The sequence below is a fragment of the Chiloscyllium plagiosum genome, unplaced genomic scaffold (genome assembly GCF_037043375.1).
Source record: "Chiloscyllium plagiosum isolate Xiang-an unplaced genomic scaffold, Cpla_swu_hap1 HiC_scaffold_39, whole genome shotgun sequence".
NCBI lineage: Eukaryota > Metazoa > Chordata > Chondrichthyes > Orectolobiformes > Hemiscylliidae > Chiloscyllium > Chiloscyllium plagiosum.
Genome location: NW_028270177.1, coordinates 16,726,981 through 16,748,253, shown reverse-complemented (window position 1 = coordinate 16,748,253; position 21,273 = coordinate 16,726,981). Strand labels below are relative to the sequence as shown.

Genomic DNA, 21,273 nt, shown 5'->3' with positions numbered 1-21,273 from the left:
AAACTCCAGCTTTGGCATAAAAAAGCAAGGCTGATATGGAGTACTGAGAAGCTGATGTTAGCTCTCCTCAGCTGAGATATTAGATTAGATTAGATTACTTAGTGTGGAAACGGGTCCTTCAGTCCAACAAGTCCACACTGACCCTCTGAAGAGCAACCCACCCAGACACATTCCCCTACATTTACCCCTTCACCTAACACTACGGGCAATTTAGCATGGCCAATTCACCTAACCTGCACGTTTTTGGACTGCGGGAGGGAACCGGAACACCCAGAGGAAACCCATGCAGACATGGAGAGAATGTGCAAACTCCACACAGACAATTGCCTGAGGCTGGAATTGAACCCAGGTCTCTGTGGCCTCATTAGTATTATTCCCATTATCCTGGGAAAGAACTATCTCTAAACCAATATTATGACTGGATAATTTGTTTTTATTAAAGTGCTGTTTGTGGGTGCTTGCCTTGTGCAAATTGACTCACTTGAAATGCATACACTTTGGCTGTAAAGTGCTTTGAGGTATCTGGTGTTGATGAGATGCCATACACATCTTTCAAAAAGCACAAACTGCTGGAAAATCTCAGCAGGTCTGGCAGCATCATGGAGAAAGGGTGAATGGTCTGATATGGCAGTTCTTCAGAACTTCACCTTGGAGTTTAATAAGTTATATTGGACTCAACATTAACTCTGCTGTGAGGCCTGTTCAGTTTTCTCCAGCATCCATGATATTTTGCTTTTTATATAGATTTTTCTGCCTGCAAATTCAAACAAGGTAAGCCAATAAGAAATTAAGTTGAAATAGAACAGGTTTCTCCTAGGACATAGGCTAGATTTAAAGGTATCTAAGGATTAGACTGTAGTTCAGACACCCTTGCTCTGGAATAGTGACTCTTTAAAATTAAAGAATTTTCAAAGGAGTTTGGTCAATTGGTTTAAATTTCCTGATTGAAGTTTTTGTTTTTTAAAACAAATATTTCTATCACCTCTTCCAATGGTTATCGCTGCTATTGACCTTCAGAGCTGCAAATTCCATCTATTAAACATTAAGGCTGAAGCTGTTGCCTTCAGTACCTACCAATAATTTGACTATTTGTGAATCTTTGGATATGTCTTTTTTCCATGATTTTGTCTTCCTGCTAGCTAGTTTCACCATCTCTAGACTTTTCAACCTCAGCATTTCCTCTAGTTCTAAATGAAGCTTTATACTCTGTGACAAAGCACCACTTTTATCTCCCCTCGTCCATTCGGTTAGAAACCTCAACACTATCATTTCAGTACTCCGTCTTTTTCAAAACCTGAAGCTTAATCAAAATTTTACACATTTAATCATACATCACCTTAGCATCTATATTACAGAAGCTGGTATACTATAATCTTGTTGAATCTCTTCAACACCCCACCTTTCCATCTCTAAGCTTCAATAACCCTCAACCCCAGATACTGTTTCTCTTAAACACAGTCCTTTGATCTCAGAAAGTACCTTCACTTTTGACAACTTTCAGATGCAATTCTTGGACTGTCTTGTCTTGTCTGAATACATACAACACAGATGGCCTCCTTTTTCAAGGACCGCAATTTCCCCCCCGACGTGGTCGACGGTGCCTTCCACCGCATCTCCTCCACTTCCCGCTCCTCCGCCCTTGAGCCCCGCCCCTCCAACCGCCACCAGGACAGAACCCCACTGGTCCTCACCTACCACCCCACCAATCTCCATGTACAGCGCATCATCCGCCATCACTTACGCCACCTCCAAACAGACCCCAGCACCAAGGATATATTTCCCTCCCCTCCCCTATCAGCTTTCCGTAGAGACCACTCCCTCCGCGACTCCCTTGTCAGATCCACACCCCCCACCGACCCAACCTCCACTCCCGACACCTTCCCTTGCAACCGCAGGAGGTGCAACACTTGCGCCCACACCTCCCCCCTCACTTCTCTTCAAGGCCCTAAAGGAAACTTCCATATCCGCCACAGATTCACCTGTACCTCCACCCACATCATCTACTGCATCCGCTGCAGCCGGTGTGGCCTCCTCTATATTGGGGAGATAGGCCGCCTACTTGCGGAGCGATTCAGAGAGCACCTCTGGGCCACCCGGACGAACCAACCCAACCACCCTGTAGCACAGCATTTCAACTCCCCCTCCCACTCCACCGAGGATATGCAGGTCATTGGACTCATCCACCGCCAAACCACAACAACGCGACGGTCGGAGGAGGAGCGTCTTATCTTCCGACTGGGAACCCTCCAACCACAGGGGATGAACTTGGACTTCACCAGTTTCTTCATCCCCCCTCCCCCCACCTTGTCTCAGCCGAATCCCTCCAGCCCGGCACCGCCTTCCTGACCTGCAGTCTTCTTCTTGACCTCTCCGCCTCCATCCTACTCCAACCTATCACCCTCACCTTGACCTCTTTCCACCTATCACATTTCCAACCCCCCCTCCTCCAAGTCCCTCCTCCCTACCTTTTATCTTCTCCTGCTGAACACTCTCTGCTCATTCCTGAAGAAGGGCCTGTGCCCGAAACGTCGAATCTCCTGTTCCCTGGATGCTGCCTGACCTGCTGTGCTGTTCCAGCAATAAAGTTTCAACTTTGATCTCCAGCATCTGCAGACCTCACTTTCTCCTTGTCTGAATTCAGACATTTTGTTTAAATAACAAAAGATATTGGAAATGAATTGCTCTAATAGTGAATACAATTTTTTTTAAATACAGGCAAGGGAGATATGGCCATGTCGAACATTGTTGGTTCCAATGTATTTGATATGCTGTGTCTCGGAGTACCTTGGTTTGTTAAAACTCTATTTGTGGACCCATCACCTGTACAAGTGAACAGCAATGGCATGACCTATACAACTGCTTCTCTCCTCCTTTCCATTATCTTTATATTTGTGGCAATTAAAGTTAACGGATGGAAGTTAGACAAAAAACTTGGAACTGCATGTCTGCTTGCCTATGTGGTTTTTCTCACAATCTCAATTCTAAATGAGCTGGGAATATTAGGCAATGTTCTTGTAAGAACATGTGACTAACACTAAAGTTCAATTGACACTTGGCTATAACCAAAGCTGAAATTTTTAACTTTATCCTTTTTAAAATTGGAGTTTGAGGATAAGTGATATCAGCTCCCATCATCTTCAATCTCTGTTTTCACTCAGGCTACCATTTACCTCCCAAACCTTTTGACCAGTTTTCTCAACTCTGATTTGAAGCTTAAGTATCCTTCCTACCATAGTCTTAGATCTCAAATAACATGCTTACTGTTTTCTGTTGGTCTGTAATCATGTTGATCACACCATCCACTTGAACATCTGTCCAGTGGAGTATAGCTACGTGGCTATATATAGCCATAATTAGAGAATCACTGCACAATGCTCTTTTCCACCATCTACCATTCTTAACCTTGTTTTCTAGACCCTTAGTTGTCAGCATAACCACGGTACTGTAATCACCACCTTTTCTAGTATGATGTCAGACTTTTATTATCCATGCCTGGAGGGACCAAATTTTCTCATTTAAATACCAGGATTTGGCATCATTAGAAGTTCTTCCAGAGGCACAAGCTGGACCCTTCAATCTGGGACAGCAGCTAGAGAACCACTGAGCTGATGATCTAACATTTACCTCTGTCATAATTACCTTTTCATTTCACTCCTGCCTCTGTTCAAACATCCTCCCTCCTTAATTTGTTCATCCATAACATTAGGATACAGGCAGCAAATACTGTGATTTTTGACCAACATGGCTTTAGCCCACCAGCTTCCTAGCTCTAACCTGAAACAATTTTGACTGAGTTTTGGGAGACCTCCTAAAATTCAGCTTTAGATCCATGTCCACTTTTACATTATTCTTGAACGTTTGGGATGTTTTACAGCAAATGGTTCTATTTACATAGAAGTTGCTGTTGATTAAAGGTTACAACTTGCCATGGACCATTTTTGCATGTAAAACTATGAATACAAAACAAAATGAATTTGTATGATGTGTTAAACTGTATTGTCTAGAGATTTTAACCTTAAAAACCAAATCAAAATACCTCTTGTGGGATACTATTAGTGTTTATTTAACATACTGAGATTTCATTTTGTGCTTGTTCAAAAGACCCTTTTTTTGCAAAGGGACATCTAGGAAAAAAAGACAATGGATTAGAGTTATATTCCAAGCCAATTTGGGCAGAAAGATCATGAAGTTTTTGTGAAGCTGAAAGAAAGATAATCAACATGGGAGAATAAGCTTTTAGGGTGGCATAAAAGGGCAGTTAGCAAAAAAACATTCTTGACCTATGCAAGGGAGCACACTCATCATAAAAGATCCAACACAAACATTTCCTCACACTTAAACAGCTATTTTCTGCTTCATGGCACATCAGGGGTTTATTTATTCTCCACTACAAAAACAAATTGCTGGAAAAGCTCAGTAGGTCTGGCAGAATCTACGAAGATAAATCAGTTAACCTTTCAGATCTGGTAAACCTTCCTCAGAAGGGTCTGAGGAATTGTCATTGGACCCAAAATGTTAACTCTGACTTCTCTTTACAGATGCTTTCAGACCTGCTGAAATTTATCAAATTTGTTTTTGTTTCTAATTTATGGCATCCACAGTTCTTTCGGTTTTATTATCCACTACTTTGTCTGGGGAATTGGCAAGAGATTCCCCAAGAGAGCATCACAAATGGCTTAAAGCAAAATAATTAATTTGCCTACATACATCATAATAATTTTCAAAAATGCACCAACTTTTAATCCTTCATGCAGCATTTGAATTTACTTTGTGAAAAGCAAAGAGAAAGGTAAACTTTTCAGGTATGCTCATAACTTCAAATCCTCCCTGGGAACAAATTTGGCTGAAGTAAAAATTGCATCAAGTGCTACATTTACTGAATGGTTATTAGAAATCGATGAGGATTTGCCAAAGCTTTGTTCTATAGCAAGCTCAAACACTCATTTTGGAAGGGAAGGAGAAGGAAGAAAAACATTTGTGACTGTTAGTGATTGGCTACACGAATGATGTTATAGTCACTATCAGTAAGAAGTTCAATCTGACAACATTTTATTAGAAACAGTTCATCCATTCAAACAGAAGTGACCAGCGATGTATTGTTTATATATATATAAAAAAATTAGACAACAGAAATTACAAACATACACCAGTCTCAATGTTCACTTACAAAGGTTGGCAATCTTTAAAATTACTTTATAGCTCTCAGCAGGCAAGCTTCCACTAGGCTGTTGGAGATAATTTCAGTATAAAACAAAAAGTGGAACAATAAAGCTAATCAGACATGCTGTATTTTCCTGTACATCATATGGTTTTCATTCGTGCATTGCGATCCATGCGTACATCTATCTCTCTGCCATTAATCTTTGTGCCATTCATCATCCTACATGCTTTCTCTGCAGCTTCTGGGGAATCAAAACGCACAGTCCCACAACCCTTGGATTTGCCATTTTCCATTTTTATTTCAGCAAACATAACGTGACCTGAAATAGGATGAAAAAATTAATAAGAGTAAAAACATTAGGGTACAATGAAAGCATTAAGTCAAAACAAGAGTAAACACTCACCACACTGACCAAACTTTTCCTTTAGCTTCTGCCACGTTAGGTCATACGGAAGCTGAAAGCAAAGAGTTTACAGTTGTTTGCACATGTGCCTTTCATTTCAAAAAGGAAAAGCTTGGGGAACAAAGTTACGTGCTGCTTACATTTCTTGCAAAAATCTGGCAGCCTCTGAAACTACTTCCATGGTCTCTTCCACTTCCCATTGATCCACTGTTCAAGCCTCCAAATCCACGTTCCATTTCCGCAGTCCTGTCAATTCCTACGCCCATTCCAGTTGCCATTCGGTCAAGGTTGGAACCCATACGTTCCATACCTATCGCCATGCCTCCTGGTATATTGTTCATGGCAGGCATTCCACCACCTAAGCATATAAAACAGACCAAAAAAGTATTGAAGAGGCGTGGATATACTTCAAATAAAAATACCAAATTATCTTACATTCTGCCTCAGTTCAGGAAAGCATTCACGCTTGTGTTGAAAGGTTGTGAATTCAAGCCCTCCAGAATCTGGGGTACATAAGCTGTTAAATCAGTGCAGCAGTATGTGATCAGATGGGCAAGAGCGACGTTTGTGAGATAAGTATCTACCTCCTTCGACCACATCGCAAAACAAAGTTATCACATCATAAGTATTTTGTTTGTCATTATTACCACTTGCAATTCGGTTGCCATATTTCCAAAGTATGACAGTGACTACATTTAAAGTGCTTCAATGTTTGCAAAGCCGAGATGTCTTGCATTTGCAAAAGACGTTATGCAAACACAGATTAAGATGGAATCACAGAATCCCTACAGTGTGGAAAGAAGCCATTTACTCATCGATTCTCTGAAGAGCACCCCACCTAGACAAAGCCCCTGACTCTATCCCTGTAACCCCACATTTTCCACGGCTAATCTACCTACCCTGCACATCCCTAGACACGAAGGGCAATTTAGCATGGTCAAACCATCCAAATTACACATCTTTGGACCGTGGAAGGAAACCAGAACACCCAGAGGAAACCCAAGCTGAGACGGCGAAAACGTGCAAACCCCTCACCGACAGATACCAAAGGGTGGAATCAAAGCCGGCACATTGAGGCTGCTATGCTAACCACTGAGCCGCTGTGCTGCCCTACATCTAAGTCTACATTGAGATATTTAGCCAAATTCTAAAAACAATTCTTTTTACATTAAGCACCTAAAATTACCAGCATTACCAATTCAAAGAAAGAAGAGTCTTTGAATATTAACAAAGTCTCTCTCAAATGTGACTTCTCAACATTACACTTTCCAGAAATCATTTTGTCTTAACGAGAACATTTTTGATGCCTCAACCTCATCAAGGCAGGAACAATTAGATAAATGCTTTACTTGTTTCTGGATGCTACAAGCAAGACAACATTGTTATTTCAATGATTGGCCTGAAATTGATATCCCCAGAAGTCTGTTTGGGGCTCAACTTTTCATGTTTATTAACAACTTGGATGAAGGCAGAAAGGTGCATAACTGAATCAATGAGTAAATGGTTTCTTTCCACACTGTAGGGATTCTGTGATTCCATTTTAATCTGTGATGATACTAAGCAGTGCAACTTTCTGCTTCCATCTGCAATGGGGCAGGCAGATTAAGTGTGTCAGATTTATGGCAAATGGTGTTCAACAGGAGGAGGTCACTCAGTTTGAACTGCAACAAGACATATCTATATATTTTCTACATGACATAGCAGAACCCACGTAGGAAAAGTGGGAAACAATGCACATATCATGAAAACCCTGATTTAAAAATTAAAACAGCTTAACTGAACATGGATGAGTTGGACCGAAGCTTCTATTTCTGTGCTGTACATCTGAGACTCTATGGTCTTCAGCTTAATGGAATTGTAATGTAAAAGGGAAGTAAATAGTATTAGAGCCATATAAAGATCTTTTATTGAACCCCATCAATAATGGGGTTAGTGTGACTACTGAGGTTATGGTCACCATATGGAATACAGGGACAACTAGCCATTTAGATACAGAACTGGCTCAAAAGGTAAAAACAGAGGGTATCTAAGCGGAGTGCTTTTGGAACACGGCACATTATTATAAGGGGGGGGTTTGTCTTTGGGATCAGACAGTGAACAGGATGCCTTGTGGGCCCCCAACTATTCCTTCGTAGGCCAAACAGGTGGTTGACTTATGTGAGGAATTAGAGCTGATGGATATTTAGAGATGTCTTCACTCTACTGGCAGAGACTTCACCTTTCTTTCAAACCCACATAAATGTCACACGAGGATTGGCCTCTTTCTGGGTCCCTCGGCCGTTCCGGATTCGATTATGGGTTGTAAAATTGCGAATATAGGTGTCTCTGATCATGCGGCAGCATATTTGGAGGTTAAGGCCAAGAGTGAGGGGCTAGGTTTGCAGCACTGGCGTTTGGACCCTTTTCTCCTTAAGAAATCCAAACTTGTGGAATACTTTTTCCAAGGAATTTCAAGAATTCTTTACTATCAACTCAGGCACACCTAGTAGTCCAATCTTTGCTATGGGAGACCACTAAGGCCTTTGCTAGGGGATTAGCTATTTCCTATTTGGTGAGCCAGAAACGACAGAAGGAGGAACAGCAGCGTCTACAGGAGACACGATTGAAAGCCGCCAAGGCAGCACATTTTGCGCGGCCTTTGGTGACTAAACTACAGCGGATCACGACCCTCCAGGCTGCCTTGAATTCAATACTAACACAAAGCGCAAAAAAAAAGAACTTGCTTTTGCTAGGCAAAGGCAGTTCAAATATGGAGATAGGCCAGGGAAGTATTCAGTATACTTGACTAGGAAAAAGCATTCTCCCCAATCCATTACTGCAATCAGAGACAGCACCGGGGTCCTTACATACGATATTAAAAAGATTAATGAAGCTTTTCGGAGCTTTTACTCTGAATTGTATCGATCTAAAGGTTGCAAGGATAGGAGAGCTAAAATGGAGGCCTTAAGAACCTGGACCTCCCAGGGGTAACCTTGGAATAGGCACCTCTCCTTCATGCCTCCTGAATTTCCTGTACTGTCAAGGGGGCAACTAAGCACCTTCAGAGTGGGAAAGCACTGGGCCCTGATGGTCTCCCGGGTGAGTTTTATAGGGATTCTGTCAGGGCCGATGTTGGAGATGTACAATCATTCCTATATGCATGAATGCCTACCACCATCTTTGAGAGAAGCTAATATTTCCTTCATTCTAAGGGGAAGGCTCCTGAGGATTGTGCCTCATACAGGCCCATCTCTCTATTAAATTCAGATTTGAAGATTCTGTCCAAGATCGTGGTGCTGAGATTGGAAAAGGTGTTGCCCCATATTGTTAAAGAGGACTAAACAGGCTTTATAATGGGCCATAGGTCCTCTAATAATATTAGAAGGTTGCTAAATATAGTCCAAGTTTGTCAGCAACAATTGATTCAGGGGTTGGTGATTTCCTTAGATGCCCAGAAAGCATTTGACAGGGTGGAATGGCCATATCTTTTTTAGGTTTTAGAGCAGTTTGGGTTGGGTGGGGCTTTTGCTAGGTGGATGGAGGTTTTATATCACTACCGTCTGGCCGCAGTCATCACCAGAGTGAAATCTAGGAATTTTAGGATGGATAGGGGTAGTCGGCAAGGCTGCCGCCTCTCACCGCTGTTTACGTTGGTGACAGAAGCCATTTGTCAGAATGTCCACATAACTGCTTTAGGAGTGGGATCAAAGGCACACAAGATTACATTATCTGCGGATGACGTCCTTCCGTTTTTAATCAGACGCGATGACCTCTGTACCCCATTTGATACAATGCATCAATTCATTTGAGGCTATTTCAGGATATAAGATCAACTTTGCAAAATCGGAGGCTATGCCTTTAGGGAACCTCAAGAATGTGCCAGAAATTGAAGGTGGCCCTAAGTTCCCTTTTAAGTGGTCACGGGCAGGGTGACCTAGGCATTTTCATTACCCCCCAAGTTTGATCTGTTATTTCGGACTAACTTTGCTCACTTGCTTGACAATATTAGGTGAGATATCCAGAGATGGGAGGCTCTACCAATTTCATGAATTAAGATGAATGTTCTTCCTCGTTTGCTTTAACCCATGCGTATACTCCCTATAAACGTTTCCCAATTCAACGCTGTGGAAGCTTATGGGATGGTTTGGTTCCTTTGTCTGGCATAGTGTGCGGCCCCTCATCAAACTTACTAAATTGCAATTGCCTCAAGGGAGGTGGAGGAGTTGATTTCCCAAACATCAGGAGGTAATAATTGAGTTCCCGCTGTCCTTTGTCTGCGATTGGGTAGGTAACAATCCAAACTCCATATGGCTGGATATTGAGGCCTCCCAAGCAAAGTGCCCTCTTATTAACCTGTTGTTCATGGATAAGATAAGGACAGTTATGGACCACTGCCCGAACCCCTTTGTCGTCATTAGTACTGTCAAGGCACGGAGGGTGATGTGGCAGAGTGAGGGTGGCTTATTCAAGACTTCGCCACTTACACCTATAGTTGGCATACCAGGGTTCCCACCAGGGATGACGGACTCAGGGTTCAAACTATGGGCAGTGAGAGGAGTTTGTTCGAGGGGAGGTTATGATGTCTTTTGAGCAACCGAGCCACAAATACGGGTTGCCCAGAGATCTTTTTAGTTTTTTTTCAAGGTTATGGATTTCATCCAGAAGAAGATTACGCTTCTCACTAAGCCCGATACAGAGAGGTTGTTGCTACATTCCACAAGCACCCTTTTGGTTAGTGCCCTCTATCACCTGCTGGGTAGCAAGGCCTGGCAGGATATTAACCGGTTTTGCGAGGTCTGGGAGCAAGAGCTAGGAGTGGAGATCTCTTCTGAAACATGGGAGAATGTTTGAATGATCTCAATCTGTAATAGGACATGCGCTACGCAGTTAAAAGTTCTGCACAGGGTTCATATGGCACCTGACCATCTGGCGAAGTTTTAAAAAAGGGGCATCTTCAATGTGCCCCAAATGTAAAATAAGTGTAGGTACTCTTATCCGTTGCTTCTGGACATGCCACAGGCTGAGTGTTTATTGGAGCGCGTGGCGGGAGAGATAGGGAGGGTATGGAGGACTGAAGTCAAAGTAGACCCAATAGTTCTCCTCTTAGGAAAACCGAATTTACCATCTTTAGACGGGCATGGGAAGAAACTAATTAATATTCTTGCATACTGTGCACGGAAGAATATTCTGATGAACTGGGTGTCTGAGAGCCTGCTGGGCTTGCTGGGATGGCAGAAATTAATTATGGAGCACATTCCCTTGGACTTTTTTTTTTTACAAACATGGTGCACCACACAACAGACCAACTTTTAAAAGTCACAGCAGCCCTACTTGAGTTATTTAGATATTGATTTGTCAGTTATCTTAACTAGGGCGTTTGGTTAACCAGGATAGTTAGATTTGTCAAGCCCTGGGCCCTGAAGGAGGGTCTCCTGAGTTAATGCCGGTATATATACAATGCTCCCGTTCCTCTTTTTAGGAGTTTTGTGCTGAGCTCTTCTGTGTGCTTTCTGTTTTTGATCTATTAGTTATTTACTTATTTATTCCTTTAGATTAGATTCCTTAGTGTGGAAACAGGCCCTTCGGCCCAACAAGTCCACACCGATCCTCTGAAAAGCAACCCACCCAGACCCATTCCCCTACATTTACCCCTTCACCTAACACTACAGGCAATTAAGCAAGGCCAATTCACCTAATCTGCACATTTTTGGACTGTGGGAGGAAACCAGAGTACCCGGAGGAAACCCACGCAGACATGGGGAGAATGTGCAAACTCCACACTGACGAGAATTGAACTCGGGTCTCTGGCACTGTGAGACAGCAGTGCTAACCACAGTGCCATCGTGCCGCCCACAATTGGTGTTGCTTTGCAGTGTTAGGGTTTGTTTTGTATCATAGGGTAGGTTAGTAGTTTGTATTGTATTGTAATGTAATGGGTGTTTTTTTCTTTTTATTATGCTGATATTTGTTACTGATTGTATTTTTCAATAATATTATATGTTTATAAAGTTAAAAAAATTTGCTAATTAATATATTTACAAAAAAAAAAGGGTGGTGATGGATGATTGTTTTTCAGACTGGAGGCCTGTGACAAGCGGTGTACCAGAAAAGGTCCATGCTGGGTCTGCTGCTTTTTGTTATTTATATAAATGATTTGCATGTGAACATAGGAGGTATGGTTAGTAAGCCTGCAGATAACACCAAAATTGGCAGTGTAGTGGACAGCGAAAAAGGCTACGTCAGAGTACAATGGGAACTTGGTCAGATGAATCTTAACTTGGTAAATGTGAGACATTGCATTGTGGTAAGGCTAAACAGAGCAGGACTTATACACTTAACGGTGAGGTCCTGGGGAGTGTTGCTGAACAAAGACACCTTGGAGTGCACATTCATAGTTCCTTGAAGGCAGAGTCACAGGTTTCCATGTTGTATAGCTCTATGACATGCTGAAAAATCCACCTTAATTCTAACTTCAGATTCTTTTGTAGTGGAGAGGAATTTCAATGTTCAACACTCATTTTTATCTGGAAATAAGATTTGAAGCGGTGATAAAAGTCAGCTTTCTATAAACCTATGGACTGTGTGACAAGAACGGATGGTTTTGTGAAGGCAGCGAAACTTTTACAAAGCCAGAACACAGAAAGCTGGCATGGACTAAATTTTCATCCAGGTTTCATATCTCAAACAATTTAACTGCAGAGTACTTTGAGTCGTAATAAGCTGTTAATAATACTGGCAACCAAGCCATCAATTATCACAGAAGTACCCCAATGTAAAAGTCTTTATTGTCCACCCAAACAATTCACAATTTTTAAACTTCTTGTAATATTGTTATTGCATTTACAGATCAAGGATCTGCTTCAAAAGGTAGTTTTATGAACAGGTGGTCATCTCCCAGGACAAACAAAATTTGAAAATTAGATGCGATGCATAGTTATTAATGTAATTTGTGGCAATTCCTGGTTGGAAAGCCATTCCTGATTAAGAATTGAAACTTACCCAATCCAGATGCCATTGGGCCCATACCAGTAGTACCCATTCCACCTCCCATGTTTCCCCCAAGACCTGCAACCATTCCACCTCCTAAAGGAATAAATCAAATGGAAAATGTTTATAGATAGCTCACTTAAAACAAAAGTACAATTTCTATATTGTGAAAAACAGTTAGACTAACTTGCAGCCAACATTATTTCTAAGCTGCACACATGCAGCTGCTCCATTTACCAGATTTGGAAGACGGTGCAATGCACAGACTTAGACAGCCCGAAATAAAATTAGTGGGAACGCAGTTTATGGCCTAGCCACCAAAAGGAGGTTAAAAAAAATTTGTAACACATTTTCTCATAGCAAAGTTTTGTAAAAGAGAGTCAGAGTCACAGAAGTACAGCACGGAAACAGACCCTTTGGTCCAACTCCCCATGCCAACCAGATATCCTAACCTAATCTAGTGCCACTGGCCAGAATTTGGCCCATAGCCCTCTAAATCGTTCCTATTCACGTACCCATCCAGATGCCTTTTAAGCGTTGTAATTGTTCCAGTCTCTACCACTTCATTTCTTGCGTGAAAATGTTGCCCCTTTAGGTTCCTTTTAATTCTTTCCGCTCTCAACCTATGCCCTCTAGTTCTGGACTCCCCCACCTCAGGGAAAAGACTTTGTCTATATAATTCTATCCATGTCCCTCATGATTTTATAAACCTCTATGAAAGGTCACCCTTCAGCCTCTGACGCTCCAGGGAAAACAGCCCCAGCCTATTTAGTCTCTCCCTATAGCTCAAAATCCTCCAACCCTGGCAACATCTTGGCAAATCTTTTCTGAACCCTTTCAAGTTTCATAATGTCCTTCAGACACGAAGGAGACCAGAACTGCACACAATATCCCAAAAGTGGCCTAACCAATGTCCTGTACAGCCACAACATGACCTCCCAATGCCTCTATTCAATGCTCTGACCAATAAAGATGATCATACCAAATGCTTTCTTCATTATCCTATCTACCTGTGATTCTACTTTCAAAGAACTATGAATCTGCCCTCCAAGGTCTCTTTGTTTAGCCACACTAGAACCTTACCATTAAGCATACAAGTCCTGCTCTGCATACCAAACGCCTTCTTCACTATCCTATCTACCTGCGACTCCACTTTCAAGGAGCTATGAACCTGCACTTCAAGGTCTCTTTCTTCAGCAACACTCCCTAGGATCTTACCATTAAGTGTATAAGCCCTGCTAAGATTTGCCTTTCCAAAATGCAGCACCTCGCATTTATCTATATTAAACTCCATCTGCCACTCCTCAGCCCATTGGCCCATCTGATCAAGATCCTGTTGTACTCTGAAGTAACTTTCTTTTTTGCTGTCCACTGCACCTCCAATTTTGGTGTCATCTGCAAACTTACTAATTATACTTCTTATGCTCACATCCAAATTGTTTATATAAATGACAAAAAGTAGTGGACCCTGCACTGATCCTTGTGGCACTCCACTGGTCACAGGCCTCCTGTCTGAAAAACAACCCTCCACCACCACCCTCTATCTTCGAGCCAGTTCTGCATCCAGATGGCTAGCTCTCCCTGTATTCCAAGAGATCTAACCTTGCTAAACAGTCTCCCATGGGGAACCTTGTTGAACGCCTTACTGAAGTCCCTCTGGATCATGTCCACAGCTCTGCCCTCATCAATCCTCTTTGCTACTTGTTCAAAAAAATCAATCATGTGTTTGAGAGACACGATTTCCCATGCACAAAGCTATGCTGACTATCCCCAATCAATCTACACTAATATTTCAGATCTTAAAAAGGTAGATAGCATTCAAGGCGATATGGTTGAGTTTATGCTATTAGTTTTTGAGAAAAAGGCCATGCATTTCCCTCTAAATTCACTGCAAATAGATGAACAAAATATTCAAGCAAAACAGATTGGGCGTCTCATCTCAATAGATTTCAGCAGCAACCATTTCATTTGAGAAATGAACATGTAGCATGAACAGCAAATGTTGAATATTCAAGCAGAAGATAAACAAAGAAAAAAAAAGGTGTCACTTAGAAAAATAAATTTTCAGCTCCAAAAAAAATTACAAGCATCAGTTCTTCAATTAAATTAGATAAAGGGATCAATTTAAGCACTTAACTCTTACCGGTAATACTGAAAGTAAAAATATTTCAATCAATTTCTATAAATTCTCCACTGACTAGAGATAACTTCTGTCTTCAGCAAGAGAAGAGATTTTTACCAGGAAATTGATCAAACCATTTGTGCATCCAGAACGGTGTAAGTATTTAGCATGCTTTGACTAGCAATTCCCATCAGCCCTGCTGTTAAAGGGGAAGGCAGTGGCCTCATAGTAATGCCACTGGACTAGTAATCCAGAACCTCACACTAATGTTCTAATCTAACAGAGGGAGAGGTTGAACTCAAAAATCTGGATACACTAATGTCCAACCCTTTCACTAATGCAGTTTAAAGGAACAAATATGATATACTTAGCTGGAATGGCCTACATCAGACTCCAGATCCACAGCCATACTCCTAATGTACCAGTCATTCCAGGACAATCAGGGATGTGCAATATATGATTGCCTAGCCGAAGATGCTGACATGTCATGAACAAACAAAAAGCATCTCTGCTGCACCAGTGTGTCTCTTCTTACATTGGCTTTGATACTCTTTCTTGGGTTAATTTTGGAAAAGCTTGCACTGAACAAAAAGGTCTTAGCTTCTTACCCATTCCTCCAGATGAGTCCCCAAAGCCTCGGTTCATTCCCATTTCACTTCTTGCAAATTCTCGATCAAAATTGCCTCCCATGCCTGTTGACCCCATTCCTGCACGATACAGATCTGAAACAATTACAGAAAATTAATATTCTTGATGTGAAAAGCAAAACAGTTGTTAATTTTGGCGAGGTGGCAGCAGAAACCAAAGTTCGAAAGGGCTTTCCCACATGTTCAAACTTTGCTGTTTACTAAAACAAACCCCAAGAAATGGTGAGTTATATATCTCATTCAAGTTTCTGAGAATTGGAATTTAATTCAGCTCTTCGTACTTAGTCCCATAGAATTATACAGCATAACAATAGATCTTTGATGCACATGGCCAGACGTTAATAATTTATAACATTAGACTATCTGATTCAGAGCTCCTCTAACATTCCTATGAAGTACTATCCAGTAAGGGGTTGCTGGACAGTGATGAAGAACAGGCCCTCTGACCCATTTCCTCCCAAAGTAACAAATAAAAAGCCCAGGAGACTGAAGGACACCAAAAATCAATTGGTACACTCCTCATACTAACTATACAAAACATTAACTAAACCTTTGACGTTCTTAGTTTAAGCTCAGAGCCTGTGTATAAATTCACTGAGCATTCGGGGAGTCACAATGTGATTTAGCTTGATGTTCATTTAATAAATACATCAACAAACTGATGAGATATAAAAGTACAAAAACATTCACTGCACAACAAAACGTTAAAAAATAAATCTTACCTCCTACATTGCTCCCCATTCCAGCTACACTGCTTCCCATCCCTCCAATGGCACTCATGTTGTTGCCCATTGCTCTCATATTTCCACCCATTCCTGGCATGTTTGCCATTCCTGCAGCCATATTTCCTCTGAACTCATCCACAGTACCCATACCTACAAGACGAAATGAAATGAAAAGGTCACCAAACATCTCAAAACATTAAGCATCGAGCCAAACAGAAGAAATAGAAAAATTACCTGCCATTCGACCCATATTTCCCATGCCCCCCATGTTTCCGCTACCATATCCAATATTGTTCATTGGATCAATTCCACTGTTGAAAGTACTGTGACCAGTCATTCCTTCAGGGAGAGAAAACAGAAAAAGGGAGAGAGATTTGCAATAAAAGATAAATAAACAAATTTACACTTCAAAAATTGGGTCAGCACTAAAGACAACTCACCTCCTCCCATTCTGTTCATTCCTCCAGAGGAATTGGAATGGATGGACCAGCCTAAGACAAAAAGAAGAGGTAAACTAATAATAGTTAAGTACCAGTAGATTAGATTACCTGCAGTGTGGAAACAGGCCCTTTGGCCCAACAAGTCCACACCGATCCTCCGAAGAGTAATCCACCCAGATCCATTTCCCTCAGATTAATGCACCTAACACTATTGGCAATTTAGCATGGCTAACCTACCTGACCTGCACATCTTTGGACTGTGGGAGGAAACTGAAGCACCCGGAGGAAGCCCAAGCAGACAATGGGAGATTATACAATCTCCACAAAGACAGTCGCCCGAGGCTGGAATCGAACCCGGGTCCCTGGCGCTGTGAGGTTGCAGTGCTAACCACTGAGTCACCGTGTACTGTACAAAAATTTTTAAATGTTCCTACAAATATGGTCTGCAATTTTAATTCAGAAAATATTTCTGAATGCCATACCTCCAGATCCCATATTTCCCATTGCACTGTTCATATTCATTTGATTTGCAGCTATTGGCTGGCCACCAGGTCCAAGACCCATTCCAATACCTCCAAGCCCACCTGAAACAAGTATGAAAATCAGCACCTTAGAGATATCATGCAAAACAGCAAATTTCTTAATGTCAAGCATATCTGAACTGATTTCTTAAATGGTTCATAGGGCAGTATCTTGTATTTGACATACGAGGTAACTGTGATGTTTTGTCATCCACGGAACGAAAGTCATCATGTGGAACGGATCGATCATCCTGCATGACAAAGAATTTGGTTTGTAACTGGAGAACCAATCTACTTCCAAGCTCTTCCACATCACAATTGTAATGTATCATAATCACTCTTACCATTTTCACATGCATTGGTCTGTCAAACAAAAGTTGTCCATTGAACATAGCTGTAAATGGGTCAAGGAAACTACAACAGCAACAAGTTGGCAGTGCCAAAGAATAAAGGGAGCTCAGCTGTTTAGGAAATACATAAAATTGCAAAGAGATGTGCCCATCACATATTCCAATAAAGATGCATCATTTGTACAATTTTATTTTAACATGGAGTGTAATTGGTTGATTTAGAGCTGGAACTGTATTAGTTACTTTGCCCAAAGTTGATCCCTTTGCTAATTTTACTTAGTAACTTCAACCATGTAATACTAGCTAGACTTCTACCCAATTGTACACAGAAGCACCTATGATCAGAGGCAAACTAAAGGATGGTTAATAAAAAAACCTTGTCAATGTCACACCAAATTAAAAAGTTGCAAAGATAAACAGCAGAACTGATGATTTTATTCTTGCCATTAGGTAAGTTTTCCTTTTGCCTGTTATTATGCCTCTTTTTCCAATCAAGTCATGAGTAATGGTGACATGGGCGATAAACATTCTACTGATCTTGCTCACTGGTATATTGCAGGCTTCACAAAACAGTGCAATGAAGTATCAAACATTGAGAAAAGGTTCAAATAGCAAACTACTAGAGGATAACACAACTCTGCCGTGCAAACTCTGAAATTTCTCAGAAATGTGGGTATTTGCCTCTTCAAAATAAGAAAATGGGCTTGTTTTCAGAATTAATGAACTCACTGAAGCAATTTTCAGTATTAACCAGACTGAGGTTATGAGCAGACAATTGTAGAGATCACTTTTTCAAATGTCATGACGAATAGCAATGATGCTGCATTTTGACAACCAAATACGCAATTGCATTAACTTAGTGAACAAAAATAATTGACCAGAATTATCTGTCTAACAGTGTACTCTGTGATGCCCCACCCGAGAAAATTCTTAGCCTAACACCTTGCTAACCTGTTTGGATTTCATAGGCGAAAGTGAGTACTGCAGATGCTGGAGATTAGACGAGTGTGGTGCTAGAAAAAAGCACAGCAGGTCAGGCAGCATCCAAGGAGCAGGAAAAAAAAAAATTGACATTTCAGGCAAAAGTCCTTCATCAGCCCTGATGAAGGGCTTTTGCCCAAAATGTCGATTTTCCTGCTCCTCGGAAGCTGCCTGACCTGCTGTGCTTTTCCAGCACCACATTCTTGACTGTTTGGATTTCATGTCAACATTTAAAGACAATTGTGGCTCCTCCTTTAAACTGCAGATACTGAACATTACTTAGGAAAGTATTTGCACAAGTGTTGATCTTAAATAAGCTTGGAGGAAAAAGATACAGATAGCTTGAACAGCTTCCAGAGGCTGTTCAAAAATCACAGTGCCTATTCCACGACTCTTGCCATCCATGTTTTCTTTAATATCTGCTCGTTTTACTGTCCCAGCCATGGAAAATACTTCTTTCAGCTTCTTCCAACCTACTTGAAAGTCAAGCTAAACACAAACAAAGTCATTGAACAAATATTTAAAAATAGCAAAATTGTCTTTCAATTTCTGTAAAGGAAATGAAAAATATATTGTACTCACATTAGCAACAAATACAGTCGGTAGAAGTCTTCCAGCCTGCAGAGCAGTCAGAACCTCAGGGGGAATATTTGGATTATTGACAAGATTTGGAGGCAAGTTAACAATCGGTGAACCTATATCTGGCCCAGGTCCAACAAGGTACGATCCACCACCTCCACGCTGCATCGCCCTGCGGGCATGCTGTCCATCAGCATCCTACATAAGGCATCAAAACAATACAAAATGCATTTTCCAAGAGTCACATCACCTCAGAACTGTTATCACTGCTTCAGATGAACAACATTGAAGCTACTCATTTATGCCTATTTTTGTAACACCTAACTTTGTACATATGTTCTAAAAGAGGAAATTTGAAAAGTGATCTGACTATGATACACTACTGAACATAGAAGGAATCAAGGGATAGCAAGGTGACAGTTAGTAATGTTGTTTCCTCTTGCATGCGATGCACTTAAGAATGTAAGAAAGAGGAGCAAGAGTAGGCCTTTCCCCGCCATCCAACAAAATTACAGTTAATCTGCCCCAGGTATTAATTCACCTTGTGCTAACTCATCTAATCAATCAACTCTGATATTTCAAAACTCTATTTAAATGCTTTCAATAATTAAGTTTCTTCAAATCTTTGGGGTAGAGAATTCCAGATTAGATATTCCAGATATTCACTACTGTCTGCAGGTAGGAGAAAGTTCCTTTGCATCTCAGTTTTAAAAGAGTTTCCTCATATTCTACAACTATAACCTCTTTTTTGAAATTTTCCCACTAATGAAACATCTACCATCAGCCTGCTCAGAATCTTATGCTTAAAAGACATTTGGGTTTTAGGTTACATATTTTTCTTAGACTTAGTAACACAAAATTCCAGACAAGCTTCTTCCCCCTGCTGAACCATTACCTACCAACAGCTGAATAAATTGAAAACAAGATCAAAGATTGAGCAGAAAACTTTTGAGTTTACTGGAACGCATCACACTATCACAGGGCAATTTGGATTTCATCAAATGGGATCGAACATAGACAGATTCAAACCATAACCAGGTGTTTAATTAATAATGCCCGCATAATTTAAAATATTTTTTAAAAACTTGTAAACTCCACAAGACTCAAGAATTTAAGTAAAACCCCGAGTATCTATAACATATTACTTTTATCATTTATTATTACAGCATCAGGCAATATTTATCAATAACATTAAAACCACTGAACCAATCTTTTTAAGTCCACTTAAAACCTGTTAAAACTTCCCATGTCCACATCATTAGATAATTACATTTATCAATATTAGATCACTATGCCTTGTGAATTAATTTTTTTTTTTAAAAACACACAGGACTACAGAAATTATTCAATACTCACCTCTTTTATATTAAGTGGTCTTCCACCAAGATCGTATTTGTTCATAACATCTAGAGCTTTTGAAACTAAATCTTCAGTTTTGAACTCAACAACTCTGTAGGTTTGAATGAAAAAAAGTTATTGTTTTTAAAAAAGTGGAGTAACTTATCCATTTTTAGATAGTACAACAGTGGGTCAGTGAATGTGGGATCATTTCATGCATCTTGCACAGATTAATATCTCGATAACCTAAGAATCAGATAACATATACAGCTCAACACTGATAGCAATTAGCTAGGTGCTTCAAAAATAGCTGAAGTTATATATATAGGTTTGTCTTGTACATGTTAAATAAGCCACATTTTCTTGAAATTATTAAACAAATACTTTGGACACTGGAAAACAGTGGTCAAATATGTGGCAACTGTTATCTTTTCCATCGGTTTCCAACAGACTTTCAAAATGTTTTTAACAATAGGATGCGCAAGACCAAATTGCTAGCAAAATACGAGACAGTTCTTTACAGGATGTTGGAGTAATGCAAAAAAACGTCTTAAATAATATAGCATTGCAGCATCAATTGCAAAGGATAAATTTTGCTGTTGGGTTTGAAACCTATTTTGTAAACACACACAGGCCAAGTGTCAGGAACTGGTCATTCAGCAGCAATCCCCAAGTAAATCTGCCTGATCCAATAAGATCATTCATGGTCACCAATTTCAGTAGTGAATCCAAGAAGTTTTAAATGAGATAATTCACAAGTTCATGCAATCTGTACCCTGGGAAGAAGCAGCACCACATGCACCCCTCTGATGCCAAAACAAATGCTGATACTAAAACATCTACATAATTATGGAGTCTAGAGCTTTATGCAGAGTTCTTATACATGATACACTGAAGTGTATTACTTCAGGGAACATAAAAAGGGGAAATAAGTGTAATTTTTAATATATAATCACATGAAATGGAAAGAAACACCATAACTGATTAACAAAGATATATAGTAACTTACCCACAACCCTAAATTCAGATGACAGGCAATG

General features: G+C 40.6%; 2 protein-coding genes across 2 annotated transcripts in view; one reads left to right on the top strand and one right to left on the bottom strand.

Moving 5' to 3' along the window:
• slc24a5 (solute carrier family 24 member 5) overlaps positions 1–3,660 on the top strand; it is a 29,805-nt gene extending 26,145 nt beyond the window's left edge. Inside the window, exon 9 of the mRNA XM_043677346.2 lies at positions 2,716–3,660. Coding sequence (XP_043533281.2) covers positions 2,716–3,032 — 317 coding nt within the window. The 3' untranslated portion in view covers positions 3,033–3,660. The remainder of the gene's footprint in view (positions 1–2,715) is intronic.
• Positions 3,661–4,035: 375 nt separating this feature from the next.
• The window catches only part of myef2 (myelin expression factor 2), a 29,809-nt gene continuing 12,571 nt past the window's right edge, over positions 4,036–21,273 (bottom strand). Inside the window, exons 4-18 of the mRNA XM_043677341.2 lie at positions 21,243–21,250; positions 20,252–20,345; positions 18,899–19,093; positions 18,652–18,805; positions 17,330–17,379; positions 17,173–17,236; positions 16,947–17,048; positions 16,465–16,515; positions 16,259–16,363; positions 16,022–16,174; positions 15,261–15,374; positions 12,543–12,626; positions 5,705–5,922; positions 5,565–5,616; positions 4,036–5,480 (exon numbers count right to left, since the gene is read on the bottom strand). Coding sequence (XP_043533276.1) covers positions 5,302–5,480; positions 5,565–5,616; positions 5,705–5,922; positions 12,543–12,626; positions 15,261–15,374; positions 16,022–16,174; positions 16,259–16,363; positions 16,465–16,515; positions 16,947–17,048; positions 17,173–17,236; positions 17,330–17,379; positions 18,652–18,805; positions 18,899–19,093; positions 20,252–20,345; positions 21,243–21,250 — 1,623 coding nt within the window. The 3' untranslated portion in view covers positions 4,036–5,301. The remainder of the gene's footprint in view (positions 5,481–5,564; positions 5,617–5,704; positions 5,923–12,542; positions 12,627–15,260; positions 15,375–16,021; positions 16,175–16,258; positions 16,364–16,464; positions 16,516–16,946; positions 17,049–17,172; positions 17,237–17,329; positions 17,380–18,651; positions 18,806–18,898; positions 19,094–20,251; positions 20,346–21,242; positions 21,251–21,273) is intronic.